This window comes from Pezoporus occidentalis, unplaced genomic scaffold (assembly GCF_034315485.1).
Source record: "Pezoporus occidentalis ecotype Australia unplaced genomic scaffold, CSIRO_AGI_Poc_V1 ctg844, whole genome shotgun sequence".
NCBI classification, from domain to species: Eukaryota; Metazoa; Chordata; class Aves; order Psittaciformes; family Psittacidae; genus Pezoporus; species Pezoporus occidentalis.
Genome location: NW_026916207.1, coordinates 7,064 through 24,358, shown reverse-complemented (window position 1 = coordinate 24,358; position 17,295 = coordinate 7,064). Strand labels below are relative to the sequence as shown.

At 61.0% G+C, this 17,295-nt stretch overlaps 1 protein-coding gene and 1 long non-coding RNA gene across 2 annotated transcripts; one reads left to right on the top strand and one right to left on the bottom strand.

Annotated features, from left to right (window-relative positions):
* Positions 1 to 719: 719 nt before the first annotated feature.
* LOC134156320 (uncharacterized) lies at positions 720 to 2,488 on the top strand. The gene is made up of 3 exons (XR_009961884.1): positions 720 to 748; positions 1,520 to 1,633; positions 2,451 to 2,488. It is a non-coding gene; the product is annotated as an uncharacterized LOC134156320 (long non-coding RNA).
* Positions 2,489 to 2,826: 338 nt separating this feature from the next.
* Positions 2,827 to 12,846, bottom strand: LOC134156321 (uncharacterized serine/threonine-protein kinase SBK3-like). Its single transcript, XM_062604266.1, has 4 exons — positions 12,660 to 12,846; positions 10,063 to 10,265; positions 7,516 to 8,037; positions 2,827 to 3,024 (listed from the first exon to the last, which is right to left on the bottom strand). Exons 1-4 carry the CDS (start codon positions 12,844 to 12,846, stop codon positions 2,827 to 2,829), a joined length of 1,110 nt encoding a protein of 369 aa, XP_062460250.1.
* Positions 12,847 to 17,295: the final 4,449 nt, after the last annotated feature.

Below are 17,295 nucleotides of genomic sequence, written 5' to 3'. Positions count from 1 at the left end.
GATGGGGGTGATGAGGGGATGGGGGGGGGATGGGGAATGGGGGGATGGGGGATGGGGAGGATGGGGGTGATGAGCAAATGGGGGGAATGGGGGGATGGGGGTGATGAGGGGATGGGGGTCAATGGGGAGATGGGGGATGGGGGTGACAAGCAAATGGGGGGATGGGGGTGATGAGGGGATGGGGGTCAATGGGGAGATGGGGGATGGGGGATGAGCAAATGGGGGGATGGGGGTCATGGGGGGGATGGGGGATGAGGGGGGATGGGGGGGGGGATGGGGGTCAAATGGGGGGATGGGGGTGGAGAGAGAGAGAGAGAGAGATGGGGGGAATGGGGGGATGGGGATGGGGGTGATGAGGGATGGGGGTCAATGGGGGGATGGGGGGTGGGGAGGATGGGGGAATGGGGGGATTGGGGGAATGGGGGTGATGAGGGGATGGGAGGATGGGGGTCAATGGGGGGATGGAGGGTGGGGGGAATGGGGGCAATGGGGGGCAATGGGGGGAAATGGGGGAGGGGGAAAGGGGGCTGATGGGGGGGAATGGGGGTGATGGGGGAATGGGGGGATGGGGGTCAATGGGGGACTGGGGTCAATCTGGAGGGGTCACAGGGAGGGGGCGGGGTCAATGTCCGGGGGCGTGGCCAAGCCCTAAGACACCCCCCCCCCCCCCAGGAGACCCCCACCAACGAGTTGAGCAGCCAGAGCGGCGCCGAGGGAGAGGCCGCTTTGGCGCCCCCTGCTGGAGCAGGTGAGTGCCACCCCCTGGGGGGGGCCCCATTGCCCCATAGCCATGGGAGGGGGGGGTTATGGGGGACCCCATTGCCCCATAGGGATGGAGGGGGGTTATGGGGGGCCCCCATTGCCCCATAGCGATGGAGGGGGGTTATGGGGGACCCCATTGCCCCATAGCCATGGGGGGGGTTATGGGGGCCCCCATTGCCCCATAGCCATGGAGGGGGGTTATGGGGGACCCCATTGCCCCATAGCCATGGGGGGGGGTTATGGGGTCCCCCATTGCCCCATAGCGATGGAGGGGGGGTTATGGGGGACCCTATTGCCCCATAGCCATGGGGGGGGTTATGGGGGCCCCCATTGCCCCATAGCCATGGAGGGGGGTTATGGGGGACCCCATTGCCCCATAGCCATGGAGGGGGGTTATGGGGGACCCCATTGCGATGGAGGGGGGGTTATGGGGGACCCCCCCATAGCCATGGGGGGGGTTAGGGGGGCACCCATTGCCCCATAGCCATGGGGGGGGTTATGGGGGTCCCCCATTTCCCCATAGCCATGGGGGGGGTTATGGAGGCCCCCATTGCCCCATAGCCATGGGAGGGGGGGGTTATGGGGTCCCCCATTGCCCCATAGCCATGGGAGGGGGTTATGGGGGGGCCCCATTGCCCCATAGCCATGGGGGGGCTTATGGGGGACCCCATAGACCCATAGCCATGGGGCAGTTATGGAGGCCCCCATTGCCCCATTGCCATGGGGGGGTCCTGACCCATAGCCTCCCCCCCCATAGGAGGGGTCTTCGAGTGGGAGGAGGAGCAGGGCCCCCCCCTGGGGGGGGACCCCCAATGTGGGTCCCGCTTTACCGTGTCCCCTGCCCCCCCTGAGCCGGAGCGCCCCACAGCGCGTGAGTGTGGGGCACATGGGGGGCTTTGGGGTCTATGGGGTGCTATGGGGGCCTATGGAGTCTAAGGGGTTCTATGGGGTCTGTGGGCGTCTATGGGGTTCTATGGGGTACTCTGAGGGTCTATATGGTCCTATGGGGGGCTCTGGGGGTCTATGGGGTGCTATGGGATTTTATGGGCATCTATGGGGTGCTGTGGGTGTCTATGGGTGTCTATGGGGTTCTATGTGGTGTCTATGGGGTTCTATGGCATCCTATGGGTTTCTATGAGGTGTCTATGGGTTTCTATGGGGGTCTATGGGATGCTATGGGATTTTATGGGCATCTACAGGGTGCTGTGGGTGTCTATGGGGTGCTATGGGGTTCTATGTGGTATCTATGGGGTTCTATGGGTTTCTATGAGGTGTCTATGGGTTTCTATGGGGGTCTATGGGGTGCTATGGGATTTTATGGGCATCTATGGGGTGCTGTGGGTGTCTATGGGGTGCTATGGGATTCTATGTGGTGTCTATGATGTTCTATGGGGTTCTATGGTGTCTATGGTGTGCTATCGGATTCTATGGGGGTCTATGGGGTCCTATGGCTTTCTATGGGTGTGTATGGTGTGCTATGGGATTCTATGGGCCTCTATGGGGTGCTATGGGGCTCTATGGGATCCTTTGGGTTTCTATGGGTTTCTATGGGTTTCTATGGGGTTCTATGGGGTTCTATGGGGTTCTATGGGTTTCTATGGGGTTCTATGGGGTTCTATGGGGTTCTATGGGGTTCTATGCAGTCCCTCTGGATCTGGGGGTCCCTGACTCCCCCCTTCCTTTTGCAGCCCCCATCGAGAACTGACCAGAACCCCCCCTCCCCCCATTGCAGCACCATTGGGGGGGGTCCCCATTGCTGCCGCTCCCCCCAATGCCCCTCCCCCATTGGGGGGGGAGGGGCACGCCTGGATTTGGGGGGGGGGAGGGGAATGGCTCCCCCCCCATTGGTGCCAAAAGGTGGGGGGGGGGCAACCCCACCCCCAGACCCAGCAAAGGGGGGGCTCTGCCCCCATGTCGCCCCCCCCCCCCCCCCCCAGTGCCAAACTTGGGGGTCCCGAGGATGAAACCCGACCCCAACCCCCCAACCCCGGGGGGGGGGGGGGGGGGGGGAGGGGGAGGGGGGGGGGGGGGTCGAGGTGTGGTGGGGGGAGGGGTAATAAAGGATCATTCCAGGCCTGGTTTCATTGGGGTGTGAGTGATGGGCACTGATTTGTACCGGGGGGCTGGGGGTGAGGGGGGGTGGTTTCGGTGCTGCCATCGTGTGGCCATAGCGGGTACTGCAGGGGGCGCCTGTGGCCATAGCGAGCGCTGCCGCTCTCTGCTGCCACCCAGTGCCGGAACCGAGGTACTGCAGGGGGACCCCTAAAACACCCCGGAAACCCCTCAAAGCTCCCCCAAAACACCGCCAACCCCCCCCGCATGCACCCAAACAGCCCCGAGGACCCCCAAAATCATCTAAAACCACCCAAAATCACCGAAAACCACCCAAAATCACCCCAAAATCGGCCAAAATCACACCAAAACAGGCCAAAATCACCCCAAAACCGGCCAAAATCACCCCAAACCACCCGAAACAAACTAAAATCACCCAAACCACCCAAAATCACCCCAAAATCGGCCAAAATCACACCAAAACAGGCCAAAATCACCCCAAAACCGGCCAAAATCACCCCAAACCACCCGAAACAAAGTAAAATCACCCAAACCACCCAAAATCACCCCAAAATCGGCCAAAATCACACCAAAACAGGCCAAAATCACCCCAAAACCGGCCAAAATCACCCCAAACCACCCGAAACAAAGTAAAATCACACAAACCACACCAAAATCGGCCAAAATCACCCCAAAACAGGCCAAAATCACCCCAAAACCGGCCAAAATCACCCCAAACCACCCGAAACAAACTAAAATCACCCAAACCACCCAAAATCACCCCAAAACCGGCCAAAATCACCCCAAAACCGGCCAAAATCACCCCAAACCACCCGAAACAAAGTAAAATCACCCAAACCACCCAAAATCACCCCAAAATCGGCCAAAATCACACCAAAACAGGCCAAAATCACCCCAAAACCGGCCAAAATCACCCCAAACCACCCGAAACAAAAAATCACACAAACCACACCAAAATCGGCCAAAATCACCCCAAAACAGGCCAAAATCACCCCAAAACCGGCCAAAATCACCCCAAACCACCCGAAACAAAGTAAAATCACCCAAACCACCCAAAATCACCCCAAAACCGGCCAAAATCACCCCAAACCACCTGAAACAAACTAAAATCACCCAAACCCACCCAAAATCACCCCAAACCACCTGAAGCCATCTAAAACTACCCAAAACCACCCAAACCCACCCGAAACCAACCAAAATCAACCCAAACCACCTGAAACAAACTAAAATCACCCAAACCCACCCAAAACCACCCCAAACCACCCAAAATCACCCCCAAATCGGCCAAAATCTCCCAAAACCACCCGAAATCACTCCAAATCACCCAAACACACCCAAAACCACCCAAACCAATCCAAAATCTCCCAAACACACCAAAAATCCCCCGAAACCCCCCAAATCATCCCAAACCACCAGAAACCATCTAAAACTACCCAAAATCACCCAAAGCCACCTGAAACCGCCCCAAATCACCCCAAAACCACCCAAAATCACCCCGAGATCACTCAAAATCATCTAAAACTACCCAAAACCACCCGAAACCAACCCAAATCACCCAAACCCATCCAAACCCACACAAAATTACCCCCAAACCACCCAAAATCAGCCCATTATTACCCAAAATCATCTAAAACTACCCAAAACCACCCGAAACCAACCCAAATCACCCAAACCCACCCAAAATTACCCCCAAACCACCCAAAATCAGCCCATTATTACCCAAAATCATCTAAAACTACCCAAAACCACCCCAAATCATCTAAAACTACCCAAACCCACCCAAAACCACCCAAAATCACCCCAGAATCACCCAAAACCACCCCAAATCATCTAGAAATACCCAAACCAACCCAAAATCTCCCCCAAATCACCCCAAAACCACCCCAAATCATCTAAAACTACCCAAACCCCCCCAAAATCACCCGAACCCACCCGAACCCACATAAAAGAGCCAACCCCCCTGACGCACCCCCATAGCCCCCAAACCACCCCCAGAGCCCTCCAGCTCATGGCCTTGTCCGAAAGCAAAGCCTGACCCCAAATCCTCCAACCCTCACTTATTTCCAGAATAAATGATAATATAATTAAAATTAGCATTTATTTGAATAATGCATACGATTATACAATTAATTCTATTATAAATTAAATGCTATTTATATGACTATTACAAATGATAGCAGTTATAAACCCCATAGCCCGGAGGAGCGCTGCAGTTCCAGCCCTGGCCACGAGAGGGCGACAGAGACCCCGGCCCAACCCCTGCGGCCCCAGAGCCTTTGGGGGCCCAAAGTGGGGGGGATTTGGGTCCTAGCGTTGGGTTTTGGGACCCAGCACCCACCAAAGGCCTGCCCCGGGCTCCTGCTTCATCCCCTGGGCCTGAGGGTGATGCCACTGGGAGATATCGGTGTCCACGTCCCCATCGTCCAATGACATCGGTGTCCACGTCCCCATCATCCAATGACATCGGTGTCCACGTCCCCATCGTCCAATGACATCGGTGTCCACGTCCCCATCATCCAATGACATCGGTGTCCACGTGCCCATCATCCAATGACATCGGTGTCCACGTCCCCATCACCCAATGACATCGGTGTCCACGTCCCCATCACCCAATGACATCGGTGTCCACGTCCCCATCATCCAATGACATCGGTGTCCACGTGCCCATCATCCAATGACATCGGTGTCCACGTCCCCATCATCCAATGACATCGGTGTCCACGTCCCCATCATCCAATGACATCGGTGTCCACGTCCCCATCACCCAATGACATCGGTGTCCACGTCCCCATCGTCCAATGACATCGATGTCCACGTCCCCATCATCCAATGACATCGGTGTCCACGTCCCCATCATCCAATGACATCGGTGTCCACGTGCCCATCATCCAATGACATCGGTGTCCACGTCCCCATCACCCAATGACATCGGTGTCCACGTCCCCATCACCCAATGACATCGGTGTCCACGTCCCCATCACCCAATGACATCGGTGTCCACGTCCCCATCATCCAATGACATCGGTGTCCACGTCCCCATCACCCAATGACATCGGTGTCCACGTCCCCATCATCCAATGACATCGGTGTCCACGTCCCCATCATCCAATGACATCGATGTCCACGTCCCGTCCCCATCGTCCAATGACATCGGTGTCCACGTCCCCATCATCCAATGACATCGGTGTCCACGTCCCCATCATCCAATGACATCGGTGTCCACGTCCCCATCATCCAATGACATCGGTGTCCACGTGCCCATCGTCCAATGACATCGATGTCCACGTCCCCATCGTCCAATGACATCGATGTCCACGTCCCCATCACCCAATGACATCGGTGTCCACGTGCCCATCGTCCAATGACATCGGTGTCCACGTCCCCATCACCCAATGACATCGGTGTCCACGTCCCCATCATCCAATGACATCGGTGTCCACGTCCCCATCACCCAATGACATCGGTGTCCACGTGCCCATCGTCCAATGACATCGGTGTCCACATCCCCATCACCCAATGCCATTGGTGTCCATGCCCCCATCACCCAATGCCATCCATGCCCACATCCCCATCACCCAATCCCATCCATGCCCACATCCCCATCACCCAATGCCATCCATGCCCACATCCCCATCACATCCATGCCCACATCCCCATCACCCAATCCCATCCATGCCCACATCCCCATCACCCAATGACATCCATGCCCACATCCCCATCACATCCATGCCCACATCCCCACCACCCAATGCCATCCATGCCCCCATCGCATCACCCAATGCCATCGGTGCCCACATCCCCATCACCCAATGCCATCCATGCCCACGTCCCCATCACCCAATGACATCGATGCTCACATCCCCATCACATCCATGCCCACATCCCCATCACCCAATCCCATCCATGCCCCCATCCCCATCACCCAATGACATCCATGCCCACATCCCCATCACATCCATGCCCACATCCCCATCACCCAATGCCATCCATGCCCACATCCCCATCACCCAATGCCATCCATGCCCCCATCCCCATCACCCAATGCCATCCATGCCCACATCCCCATCACATCCATGCCCACATCCCCATCATCCAATGCCATCCATGCCCACATCCCCATCACCCAATGCCATCCATGCCCACATCCCCATCACCCAATGCCATCCATGCCCACATCCCCATCACCCAATGCCACCCATGCCCACATCCCCATCACCCAATGGCATCGATGCCCCCATCCCCATCACCCAATGCCATCCATGCCCACATCCCCATCACATCGATGCCCACATCCCCATCACCCAATGCCATCCATGTCCACATCCCCATCACCCAATGCCATCCATGCTCACATCCCCATCACCCAATGACATCGGTGATGGGGTCCCCATCACCCAATGCCACCCATGCCCCCATCCCCATCACATCCATGCCCACATCCCCATCACCCAATGCCATCCATGCCCCCATCCCCATCACATCCATGCCCACATCCCCATCACATCCATGCCCACATCCCCATCACATCCATGCCCACATCCCCATCACCCAATGCCCCCATCCCCATCACCCAATGCCCCCATGCCCCCATCCCCATCGGATCACCCCAATGGGAGCCTCCCCTTTCCATCCATCCCCCCCCCTCCCCCCTCCACTCCTCCCCCCTCCCCTCCCCCCCACCCCCCAGGGCATCTCCAGGTACTTGTGCACCTCCACGGCGGGGCTCCTGCGGTCGGGATCCAGGCTCAGGAGCCTGCGGAGCATCCCTAGGGCCGCCGCCCCCATCCCCCCCCACTCCTCGGGTACCACGGCCTCCCCCCGTTGCCAAGCGCTGAAACGGGCGAAGGCCGCATCCGTCTCCATGGCGACGGCCCAAGGGAAGCATCCGGTGCTGAGGCAGAAGAGGAGGACGGCGAAGGCCCAAACGTCGAGGCTGGGATCGAGGGCCAGGGTTTGGGAAGCCCGCAAGGAGCAGAGCTCGGGGGGGGTGTGGGGCAGGGGGGAGGGCAGCGGCGCCATGGGGCAGCCCTGCAGGCGGGTGAGGCCGAAGTCGGCGAGCTTCACGCGGCGGCAGTGGGGCTCGAAGAGGAGGACGTTGTCGGCTTTGACGTCGCCGTGGACCAGGGCGCGGGAGTGGAGGAAATCCAGGGCGGAGGAGAGCTGGGAGGCGCAGAGCTTGATCTGGGGTTCGGGGAGACCCTGCTGGGGGGGGGAGGGGGGGGGGGTGGGGATGGGGGTGGGGTGGGATGGGGGTTTGGATGGGGGTGGGGATGGGATGGGGATGGGGATGGGGGTTTGGATGGGATACGGATGGGATGGGGATGGGGATGGGGATGGGATGGGGATGGGGGCAATGGGGTGGGGATGGGGATGGGGGGGATGGGGAATGGGGGGGATGGGGTGGCAATGGGGGGGGATGGGATGGGGATGGGGGGGATGGGGTGGGGATGGGGATGGGATGGGGTGGGGATGGGATGGGGATGGGATGGGATGGGGTGGGGATTGGGGCAATGGAGGATGGGGATGGGGGTGGGGTGGGGATGGAGATGGGGGTGGGATGGGGTGGGGTTGGGATGGGGGTTTGGATGGGATACAGATGGGATGGGGATGGGGATGGGATGGGGATGGGGGGCAATGGGGTGGGGTTGGGGGTGGGATGATATGGGGATGGGGATGGGGTGGGGATGGGATGCGGGTGGGGATGGGATGGGGATGGGGATGGGGGACAATGGGGTGGGGATAGGGATGGGGATGGGATGGGGATGGGATGCGGATGGGGGACAATGGGATGGGGGTGGGGATGGGGTGTGGATGGAGTGGGGATGGGGGGCAATGGGATGGGGATGGGGGCAATGGAGTGGGGATGGGTGTGGGGTGGGGATGGGGATGGGGGTGCGGTGGGGATGGGGATGGGATGGGGATGGGGTGGGGATGGGGTGGGGATGGGGTGGGGATGGGGGGGATGGGGTGGGGATGGGGTGGGGATGGGGTGGGGATGGGGTGGGGATGGGGTGGGGCAGGGGTGGGGATGGGAGGGATGTGGATGGGTTAGGGATGGGATGGGGTGGGGTGGGGATGATGGGGGTGGAGTGGGGATGGGGATGAGTGGGGATGGGGGGGATGGGGTGGGGATGGGGATGGGGGGGATGGGGGGGGAATGGGATGTGGGGTGGGGATGGGGATGGGGGTGGGGTGGGGATGGGGATGGGATGGGGGGGGTGGGGGGGCAATGGGGTGGGGATGGGGTTGGGTTGGGTTGGGGTGGGGATGGGATGGGGGTGGGGTGGGGATGGAAGCAGTGCTGTGCCTCTGGGAGACCCTGCTGGGGATGGAGGGATGGGGATGGGATGAGGTGGGGTGGGGGAGGCGGAGGGCGGGAGCCTGGCCAGGGGGTGCCCATGGAGAGGATGGGGATGGAACCGTGGCAGGGGGAGCCCCATTGACACGATGGGGATGGACTGAAGGCTACGGGAACCCAGGGCGAGGGGGAACCCCATGGAGAGGGTGGGGAGGGAACCATTGCAAAGGGACCCCCCCTCGAAAGCATCCCCATCCCCATCCCCATCCCTTCCCCATCCCCATCCCCATCCCCACCCCATCCCCATCCCCATCCCCATCCCCATCCCCATCCCTTCCCCATCCCTTCCCCATCCCCATCCCATCCCCATCCCTTCCCCATCCCTTCCCCATCCCCTCCCCATCCCCATCCCCTTCCCCATCCCCTTCCCTTCCCCATCATCCCCTTCCCCATCCCCCATCCCATCCCATCCCCATCCTTGTCCCCATCCCATCCCATCCCCACCCCATCCCCTTCCCCATCCCCTTCCCATCCCACCCCCACCCCCATCCCCATCCCCATCCCCTCCCCGCGGCCGCTCCTGTGCCCCCACCCCATCCCCATCCCCATCACATCCCCTTGGGTGCTGCGGTGCCTCCCCATCCCCATCCCCATCCCCATCCCCATCCCCATCCCCATCCCCCCCATCCCCATCCCCCCATCCCCCCCCCCATCCCCATCCCCATCCCCATCCCCATCCCTTCCCCATCCCCATCCCTTCCCCATCCCCATCCCCATCCCCATCCCCATCCCTTCCCCATCCCCATCCCCATCCCCATCCCCATCCCCATCCCCCATTCCCTTCATCCCCATCCCCATCCCCTTCCCTTCCCCATCCCCCCCCATCCCATCCTCCATCCCCCCCATCCCCACGCCTTCCCCCCCGTTACCCCCGGCCTGAGGAGCTCGCAGAGGTCCCCGACGGGCGCCAGCTCCTGCCCGAAGATGAAGTGGGTGCTGCTCTCGAAGGCGATGGGCAGCGCCCGCAGGCACCCTCCGTGCCCGGACACGCACCGCGCGATGCAGAACTCCCGCAGGAAAGCCCGGCGCTCCGTGCGCTCCTTCCGCAGCACCTTCAGCACCACCGGCGGGCCTGCGACCCACGGATGGGGGGCGACGGGGGGCCAGAGGGGAGGGGAAGAGGCGGTGGGGTGATGGGGTGGGGTGGGAGGGGGGAGAGGCGGTGGGGTGATGGGGTGATGGGGCAATGGGGTGGGAGGGGGAGAGGTGGGGGGTGATGGGGTGATGGGGCAATGGGGTGGGGTGGGAGGGGGGAGCGGTAATGGGGCAATGGAAATGGGGTGGGAGGGGGGAGCGGCAATGGGGCAATGGGGTGGGATGGGATGGGAGGGGTTAGTGGTGGTGGGGCAATGGGGCAATGGGGTGGGGTGGGAGGGGGGAGAGGCGGTGAGGTGATGGGGCAATGGGGTGGGAGAGGGGAGAGCAGCGGTGGGGCAATGGGGTGGGATGGGATGGGAGGGGGGAACAGCGGTGGGTCAATGGGGTGGGATGGGAGGGGGGAGAGGCGGTGGGGCAATGGGGTGGGGTGGGAGAGGGGAGCAGCGGTGGGGCGATGGGAATGGGGTGGGATGGGAGGGGGAAGTGGTGGTGGGGCAATGGGGCAATGGGGTGGGATGGGGGAGCGGCAGTGGGGCAATGGGGTGGGATGGGAGGGGAGGGGGAACAGCGATGGGGTGGGGTGGGATGGGAGGGGGGAACAATGGGGCAATGGGGTGGGGTGGGGAGGGGGGCGTGACAATGGGGCAATGGGAATGGGGTGGGAGGGGAGGGGGGAGCAGCGGTGGGGCAATGGGGTGGGATGGGAGGGGGGAGTGGCAATGGGGCAATGGGAATGGGGTGGGATGGGAGGGGGGAGAGTCAGTGGGGTGGTGGGGCAATGGGGTGGGAGGGGGGAGCGGAGATGGGGCAATGGGGTGGGGTGGGAGGGGGAGCGGCAGTGGGGCAGTGGGAATGGGGTAGGATGGGAGGGGGAGAGGCGGTGGGGCAATGGGGCAATGGGGTGGGAGAGGGGAGGGGGGAGAGGCGGTGGGGTGGTGGGGCAATGGGGTGGGAGAAGGGAGGGGGGAGAGGCGGTGGGGCAATGGGGTGGGATGGGAGGGGAGGGGGGAGAGGCAGTGGGGTGATGGGGCAATGGGGTGGGAGGGGGGAGTGGCGATGGGGTGGGATGGGAGGGGGGAATGGCAATGGGGCAATGGGGTGGGAGAGAGGAGGGGGGAGAGGCCGTGGGGTGATGGGGTGGGATGGAAGGGGAGGGGGAACGGCAATGGGGCGATGGGGCGGGGTGGGAGGGGGGAGAGGCAGTGGGGCAATGGGGTGGGAGAGAGGAGGCGGGAGAGGCGGTGGGGTGATGGGGCAATGGGGTGGGGGGAGTGGTGGTGGGGTGATGGGGTGGGATGGGAGGTGGGAGTGGTGGTGGGGGGCGGTGGGGTGATAGGGGGGAGCGGTGGTGGAGCAATGGGAATGGGGTGGGATGGGAGGGGGGAGTGGTGGTGGGGCAATGGGGCAATGGGGTGGGATGGAAGGGGAGGGGGGAAAGGCATTGGGGGAATGGGGTGGGATGGGAGGGGGAGCGGCAATGGGGCAATGGGAATGGGGTGGGATGGGAGGGGAGGGGGGAACGGCGATGGGGCAATGGGAATGGGGTGGGATGGGAGGGGGGAACGGCAATGGATCCCAATGGGAATGGGGGGGATGCGATGGGATAACAGCAATGGATCCCAATGGGAACGGGGGGGGGGGATGCGATGGGATAACAGCAATGGATCCCAATGGGAATGGGGGGGATGCGATGGGATGACAGCAATGGATCCCAATGGGAATGGGGGGGATGCAATGGGATGACAGCAATGGATCCCAATGGGAATGGGGGGGATGCGATGGGATAACAGCAATGGATCCCAATGGGAATGGGGGGGATGCGATGGGATGACAGCAACGGATCCCAATGGGAATGGGGGGGATGCAATGGGATAACGGCAATGGATCCCAATGGGAATGGGGGGGATGCAATGGGATGACAGCAATGGATCCCAATGGGAATGGGGGGGATGTGATGGGGATCCCAATGGGAATGGGGGGGATGTGATGGGATAACAGCAATGGATCCCAATGGGAATGGGGGGGATGCAATGGGATAACAGCAACGGATCCCAATGGGAATGGAGGGGGATGCGATGCGAGAACAGCAATGGGGGCAATGGGAATGGGGGGGGATGCGATGGGATAACAGCCATGGATCCCAATGGGAATGGGGAGGATGCAATGGGATGACAGCAACGGATCCCAATGGGAATGGGGGGGGATGTGATGGGATGACAGCAATGGATCCCAATGGGGATGGGGGGGGGGATGTGATGGGATAACAGCAACGGATCCCAATGGGAATGGGGGGGATGCAATGGGATAACAGCAATGGATCCCAATGGGAATGGGGGGGATGCCATGGGATGAAGGGGGGCTCCGTTACCTCCCTCGTGGGGCTGGGTGAGGAGCACGGACCCATAGGAGCCGCTGCCCAGCTCCTGCAGCACCGTGAAGCCCTGGTCCAGCTCCCGGCGCGCCAGATCCCGGTCCAGGCGCGCCATCAAACGCTCCAGGATGGCCTCGTTCTCCTCCTCATCCTCCTCTTCCTCCTCGGCCTGTGAAGGATCCATGGGGATCTATAGGGAAAAGGGGACCTGCGAGGGAGGGGAGGGGATCAATGGGGTGGGGATGGGGTGGGGATGGGGGGAGAGGATCAATGGGGTGGGGATGGGGATGGAGATCAATGGGGTGGGGATGGGGATGGGGATGGGGGGAGAGGATCAATGGGGTGGGGATGGGGATGGGGTGGGGGGAGAGGATCAATGGGGTGGGGATGGGGATGGGGTGTGGATCGGGATGGCCGGAGATGAAAAATGGGGTGGGGATGGGGATGGGGATGGGGATGGGGGAAGAAGATCAATGGGGTGGGGATGGGGATGGGGTGGGGATGGGGATGGGGGGAGAGGATCAATGGGGTGGGGATGGGGATGGGGTGGGGATGGGGATGGGAGGATCAATGGGGTGGGGATGGGGATGGGATGGAGATGGGGTGGGGATGGGGATGGGGGGAGAGGATCAATGGGGTGGGGATGGGGGGGGATCAATGGGGTGGGGATGGGGATGGGGATGGGGGGAGAGGATCAATGGGGTGGGGATGGGGGGAGAGGATCAATGGGGTGGGGATGGGGATGGGGGGAGAGGATCAATGGGGTGGGGTGGGGATGGGGTGGGGATGGGGGGAGAGGATCAATGGGGTGGGGATGGGGATGGAGGGGGGCGGCATCAAATCAGTGCGGTTCACTCAGGGTTGTTGTGATAGAGCCTGGACCGAGCTGGTCCAAAGCATCCCATTGCAGCCCGGTCCATCCCAGTATAGACCAGTCCATCCCAGTATAGACCAGTCTATCGCAGTTCATCCCAGTTCATCCCAATCCATCCCAGTCTATCCCGCTCTATCCCATTTCATTCAAGTCCAGCCCCTTCCATCTCAGTCCGTCCCAGTCCACCCCACTCTATCCAATTCTATCCCAGTTATTCATCCCAATCCATCCCAGTCCACCCCACTCCATCCCAATCCATCCCATCCTATCCCAGTTATTCATCCCACTCCATCCCAATCCACCCCATTCCATCCCAATCCATCCCATTCTATCCCACTTATTCATCCCACTCCATCCCAATCCATCCCACTCCATCCCATTCTATCCCAGTTATTCATCCCACTCCATCCCAATCCACCCCACTCCATCCCAATCCATCCCATTCTATCCCAGTTATTCATACCAATCCACCCCACTCCATCCCAGTCCATCCCATTCTATCCCAGTTATTCATCCCAATCCACCCCACTCCATCCCAATCCATCCCATTCTATCCCAGTTATTCATCCCAATCCATCCCAATCCATCCCATTCTATCCCAGTTATTCATCCCAATCCATCCCAATCCATCCCAGTCCATCCCAATCCATCCCATTCTATCCCAGTTATTCACCCCAATCCATCCCAGTCCATCCCATTCTATCCCAGTCCATCCCACTCCATCCCATTCTATCCCAGTTATTCATCCCAATCCATCCCAATACATCCCAGTCCACCCCAATCCATCCCAGTCCATCCCAATCCATCCCACTCCATCCCATTCTATCCCAGTTATTCATCCCAGTCCATCCCAATCCATCCCAGTCCATCCTGCTCCATCCCATTCTATCCCAGTTATTCATCCCAATCCATCCCAGTCCATCCCAATCCATCCCAATCCATCCCAGTCCATCCCAGTCCACCCAACTCCATTCCATTCTATCCCAGTTATTCATCCCAATCCATCCCACTCCATCCCATTCTATCCCAGTTATTCATCCCAGTCCATCCCAGCCCATCCCAGTCCACCCAACTCCATCCCATTCTATCCCAGTTATTCATCCCAATCCACCCCACTCCATCCCAATCCATCCCATTCTATCCCACTTATTCATCCCAGTCCATCCAAATCCATCCCAATCCATCCCAGTCCATCCAAATCCATCCCAATCCATCCCAGTCCATCCCACTCCACCCCACTCCATCCCATTCTATCCCAGTTATTCATCCCAATCCATCCCACTCCATCCCACTCCATCCCATTCTATCCCAGTTATTCATCCCAGTCCATCCCAATCCATCCCACTCCATCCCATTCTATCCCAGTTATTCATCCCACTCCATCCCAATCCACCCCACTCCATCCCAATCCATCCCATTCTATCCCAGTTATTCATCCCAATCCACCCCACTCCATCCCAATCCATCCCATTCTATCCCAGTTATTCATCCCAATCCATCCCAATCCATCCCATTCTATCCCAGTTATTCACCCCACTCCATCCCAATCCATCCCAGTCCATCCCAATCCATCCCAATCCATTCCATTCTATCCCAATTATTCATCCCAGTCCACCCCAGCCCATCCCAGTCCACCCAACTCCATCCCATTCTATCCCAGTTGTTCATCCCAATCCATCCCAGTCCATCCCAGTCCACCCCACTTCATCCCATTCTACCCCAGTTATTCATCCCAATCCATCCCAGTCCACCCCACTCTATCCAATTCTATCCCAGGTATTCATCCCAATCCATCCCAGTCCATCCCATTCCATCCCAGTCCATCCCAATCCATCCCATTCTATCCCAGTTATTCATCCCACTCCATTCCAATCCATCCCAGTCCACCCCAATCCATCCCAGTCCATCCCAATCCATCCCACTCCACCCCAATCCATCCCAGTCCATCCCAATCCATCCCAGTCCATCCCAATTCATCCCAGTCCATCCCAATCCATCCCAATCCATCCCAGTCCATCCCAATTCATCCCAGTCCATCCCAATCCATCCCAATCCATCCCAGTCCATCCCAATTCATCCCACTCCATCCCAGTCCATCCCAGTCCATCCCAATCCACCCCACTCCACCCCACTCTCCCCCACTCCATCCCACCCCACTCCCCCTCCCCGCTGACACCCGCCCCCCCCCCAGCCGTGGGGCTGAGCGCAGGCCCCGGGCACCCGTGGGGCCCTCACCTGTGGGTCCCAGCCCCACGGCGGCGGCTGCCGGGGCCCCCGGAGCCGTGACTCAGATTTTCCCGGCTCCGCGCTAATCCCGGGAGCTTTGGGGCCGATCCAATGGGAACCAAAGATGGGCGGGAGGGGGGGGATGGGAAAGGGCAAGGGATGGGGAGGGGGTGGCCATGGGGTGGGGGTGGGGTGGGGGCTGTCCCTCTCCATCATCCTCCATCCTTATCCAAGCATCCTCCAGCATCCATGACCCAGCCATCCCTGCATCCATCCATCATCCCCCACATCCCCCCATCCCCCCCATCCCCCCCTTCCCCCCATACCCCCCATCCCCATCCCCCCCATCCCCCCATCCCCATCCATCATCCCCCCATCCCCCCTTCACCCCTTCCCATCCATCATTCCCCCCATCCCCCCCTTCCCCATCCATCATCCCCCCATCCCCCCCATCCCCATCCCCCCTTCACCCCATCCCCCCTTCCCCATCCATCATCCCCCCCATCCCCCCCATTCCCCCATCCCCCCCATCCACCCCCATCCCCCCCATCCCCCCATCCCCCCATCACCCCTTTCCCATCCATCATTCCCCCCATCCCCCCTCATCCCCCCCTTCACCCCATCGCCCCCATCACCCCCTTCCCCATCTATCAACCCCCCATCCCCCCTTCACCCCATCACCCCCTCCCCCATGCATCCCCCCATCCCCCCCATCCCCCCCATCCCCCCCATCCCCCCCATACCCCCCATACCCCCCCATCCCCCCCATCCCCCATCCCCCCCATCCCCCCCCATACCCCCATCCCCCCCATCCCCCCCATCCCCCCATCCCCATCCATCCTCCCCCCCATCCCAATGGAACCCTTGGGGGGGGGAGGGGGGGGTCCTTGACCCCATGGGCTCCCTTTGCCCCCCCCCCCCCTTTTCCCTGCCCCCTCCGAGCATTCCCAGCCGGATCCCTCCCCCCTCCCCCCCCCATTCCCACCTGCTCTTCCCCCCCATCCCATCTGCTCCGGGACCTGATCCCATTGGCTGGGAGCCAAGGGGGGGGGGGGGGGGGGACAGCAAGGACCCATCCCCCCCCCATCCCATCCCATCCCATCCCATCCCCCCCCATCCCATTCCCACCCGTGGATAAGGAATGGGGATCCCCCCTCCCCCCCTCGCTATGGGGCAGGGATTGGGGGGGGGCTGAGCCCCACAAGTGCCCCCATTGGGGACCCCCCCCCCAAGGCCCTGCCCCCATCCCTGTCCTTGGCCCTGGCCCTATCCCAGGGCTGGAGCTGGGCCCGGGAATGTGGGATCGGGACAGCTGTGGGGGGCCCGAAATAGGAGCACCCATGGGTGCCCCTGCCCCACACCTCCTGCACCCATGGGTGCCCCTGCCCCACACCCCCTGCACCCATGGGTCCCATTGCCCCACACCCCCTGCACCCATGGGTGCCCCTGCCCCACACCTCCTGCACCCATGGGTGCCCCTGCCCCACACCTCCTGCACCCATGGGTGCCCCTGCCCCACACCCCCTGCACCCA

Bases quoted from the DNA above. Each gene is read 5' to 3' on its own strand.
- LOC134156321 (XM_062604266.1), bottom strand. From the start codon at position 12,846: ATGGATCCTTCACAGGCCGAGGAGGAAGAGGAGGATGAGGAGGAGAAC. The intron at 8,038-10,062 runs GTAACGGGGGGG...TCCCCCCCCCAG, and splicing joins GCGAGCTCCTCAGGCCGGGG to CAGGGTCTCCCCGAACCCCA. The intron at 3,025-7,515 runs GTGGGGGGGAGG...GGGGTGTTTTAG, and splicing joins ACCTGGAGATGCCCTGGGGG to GGGTCCCCCTGCAGTACCTC.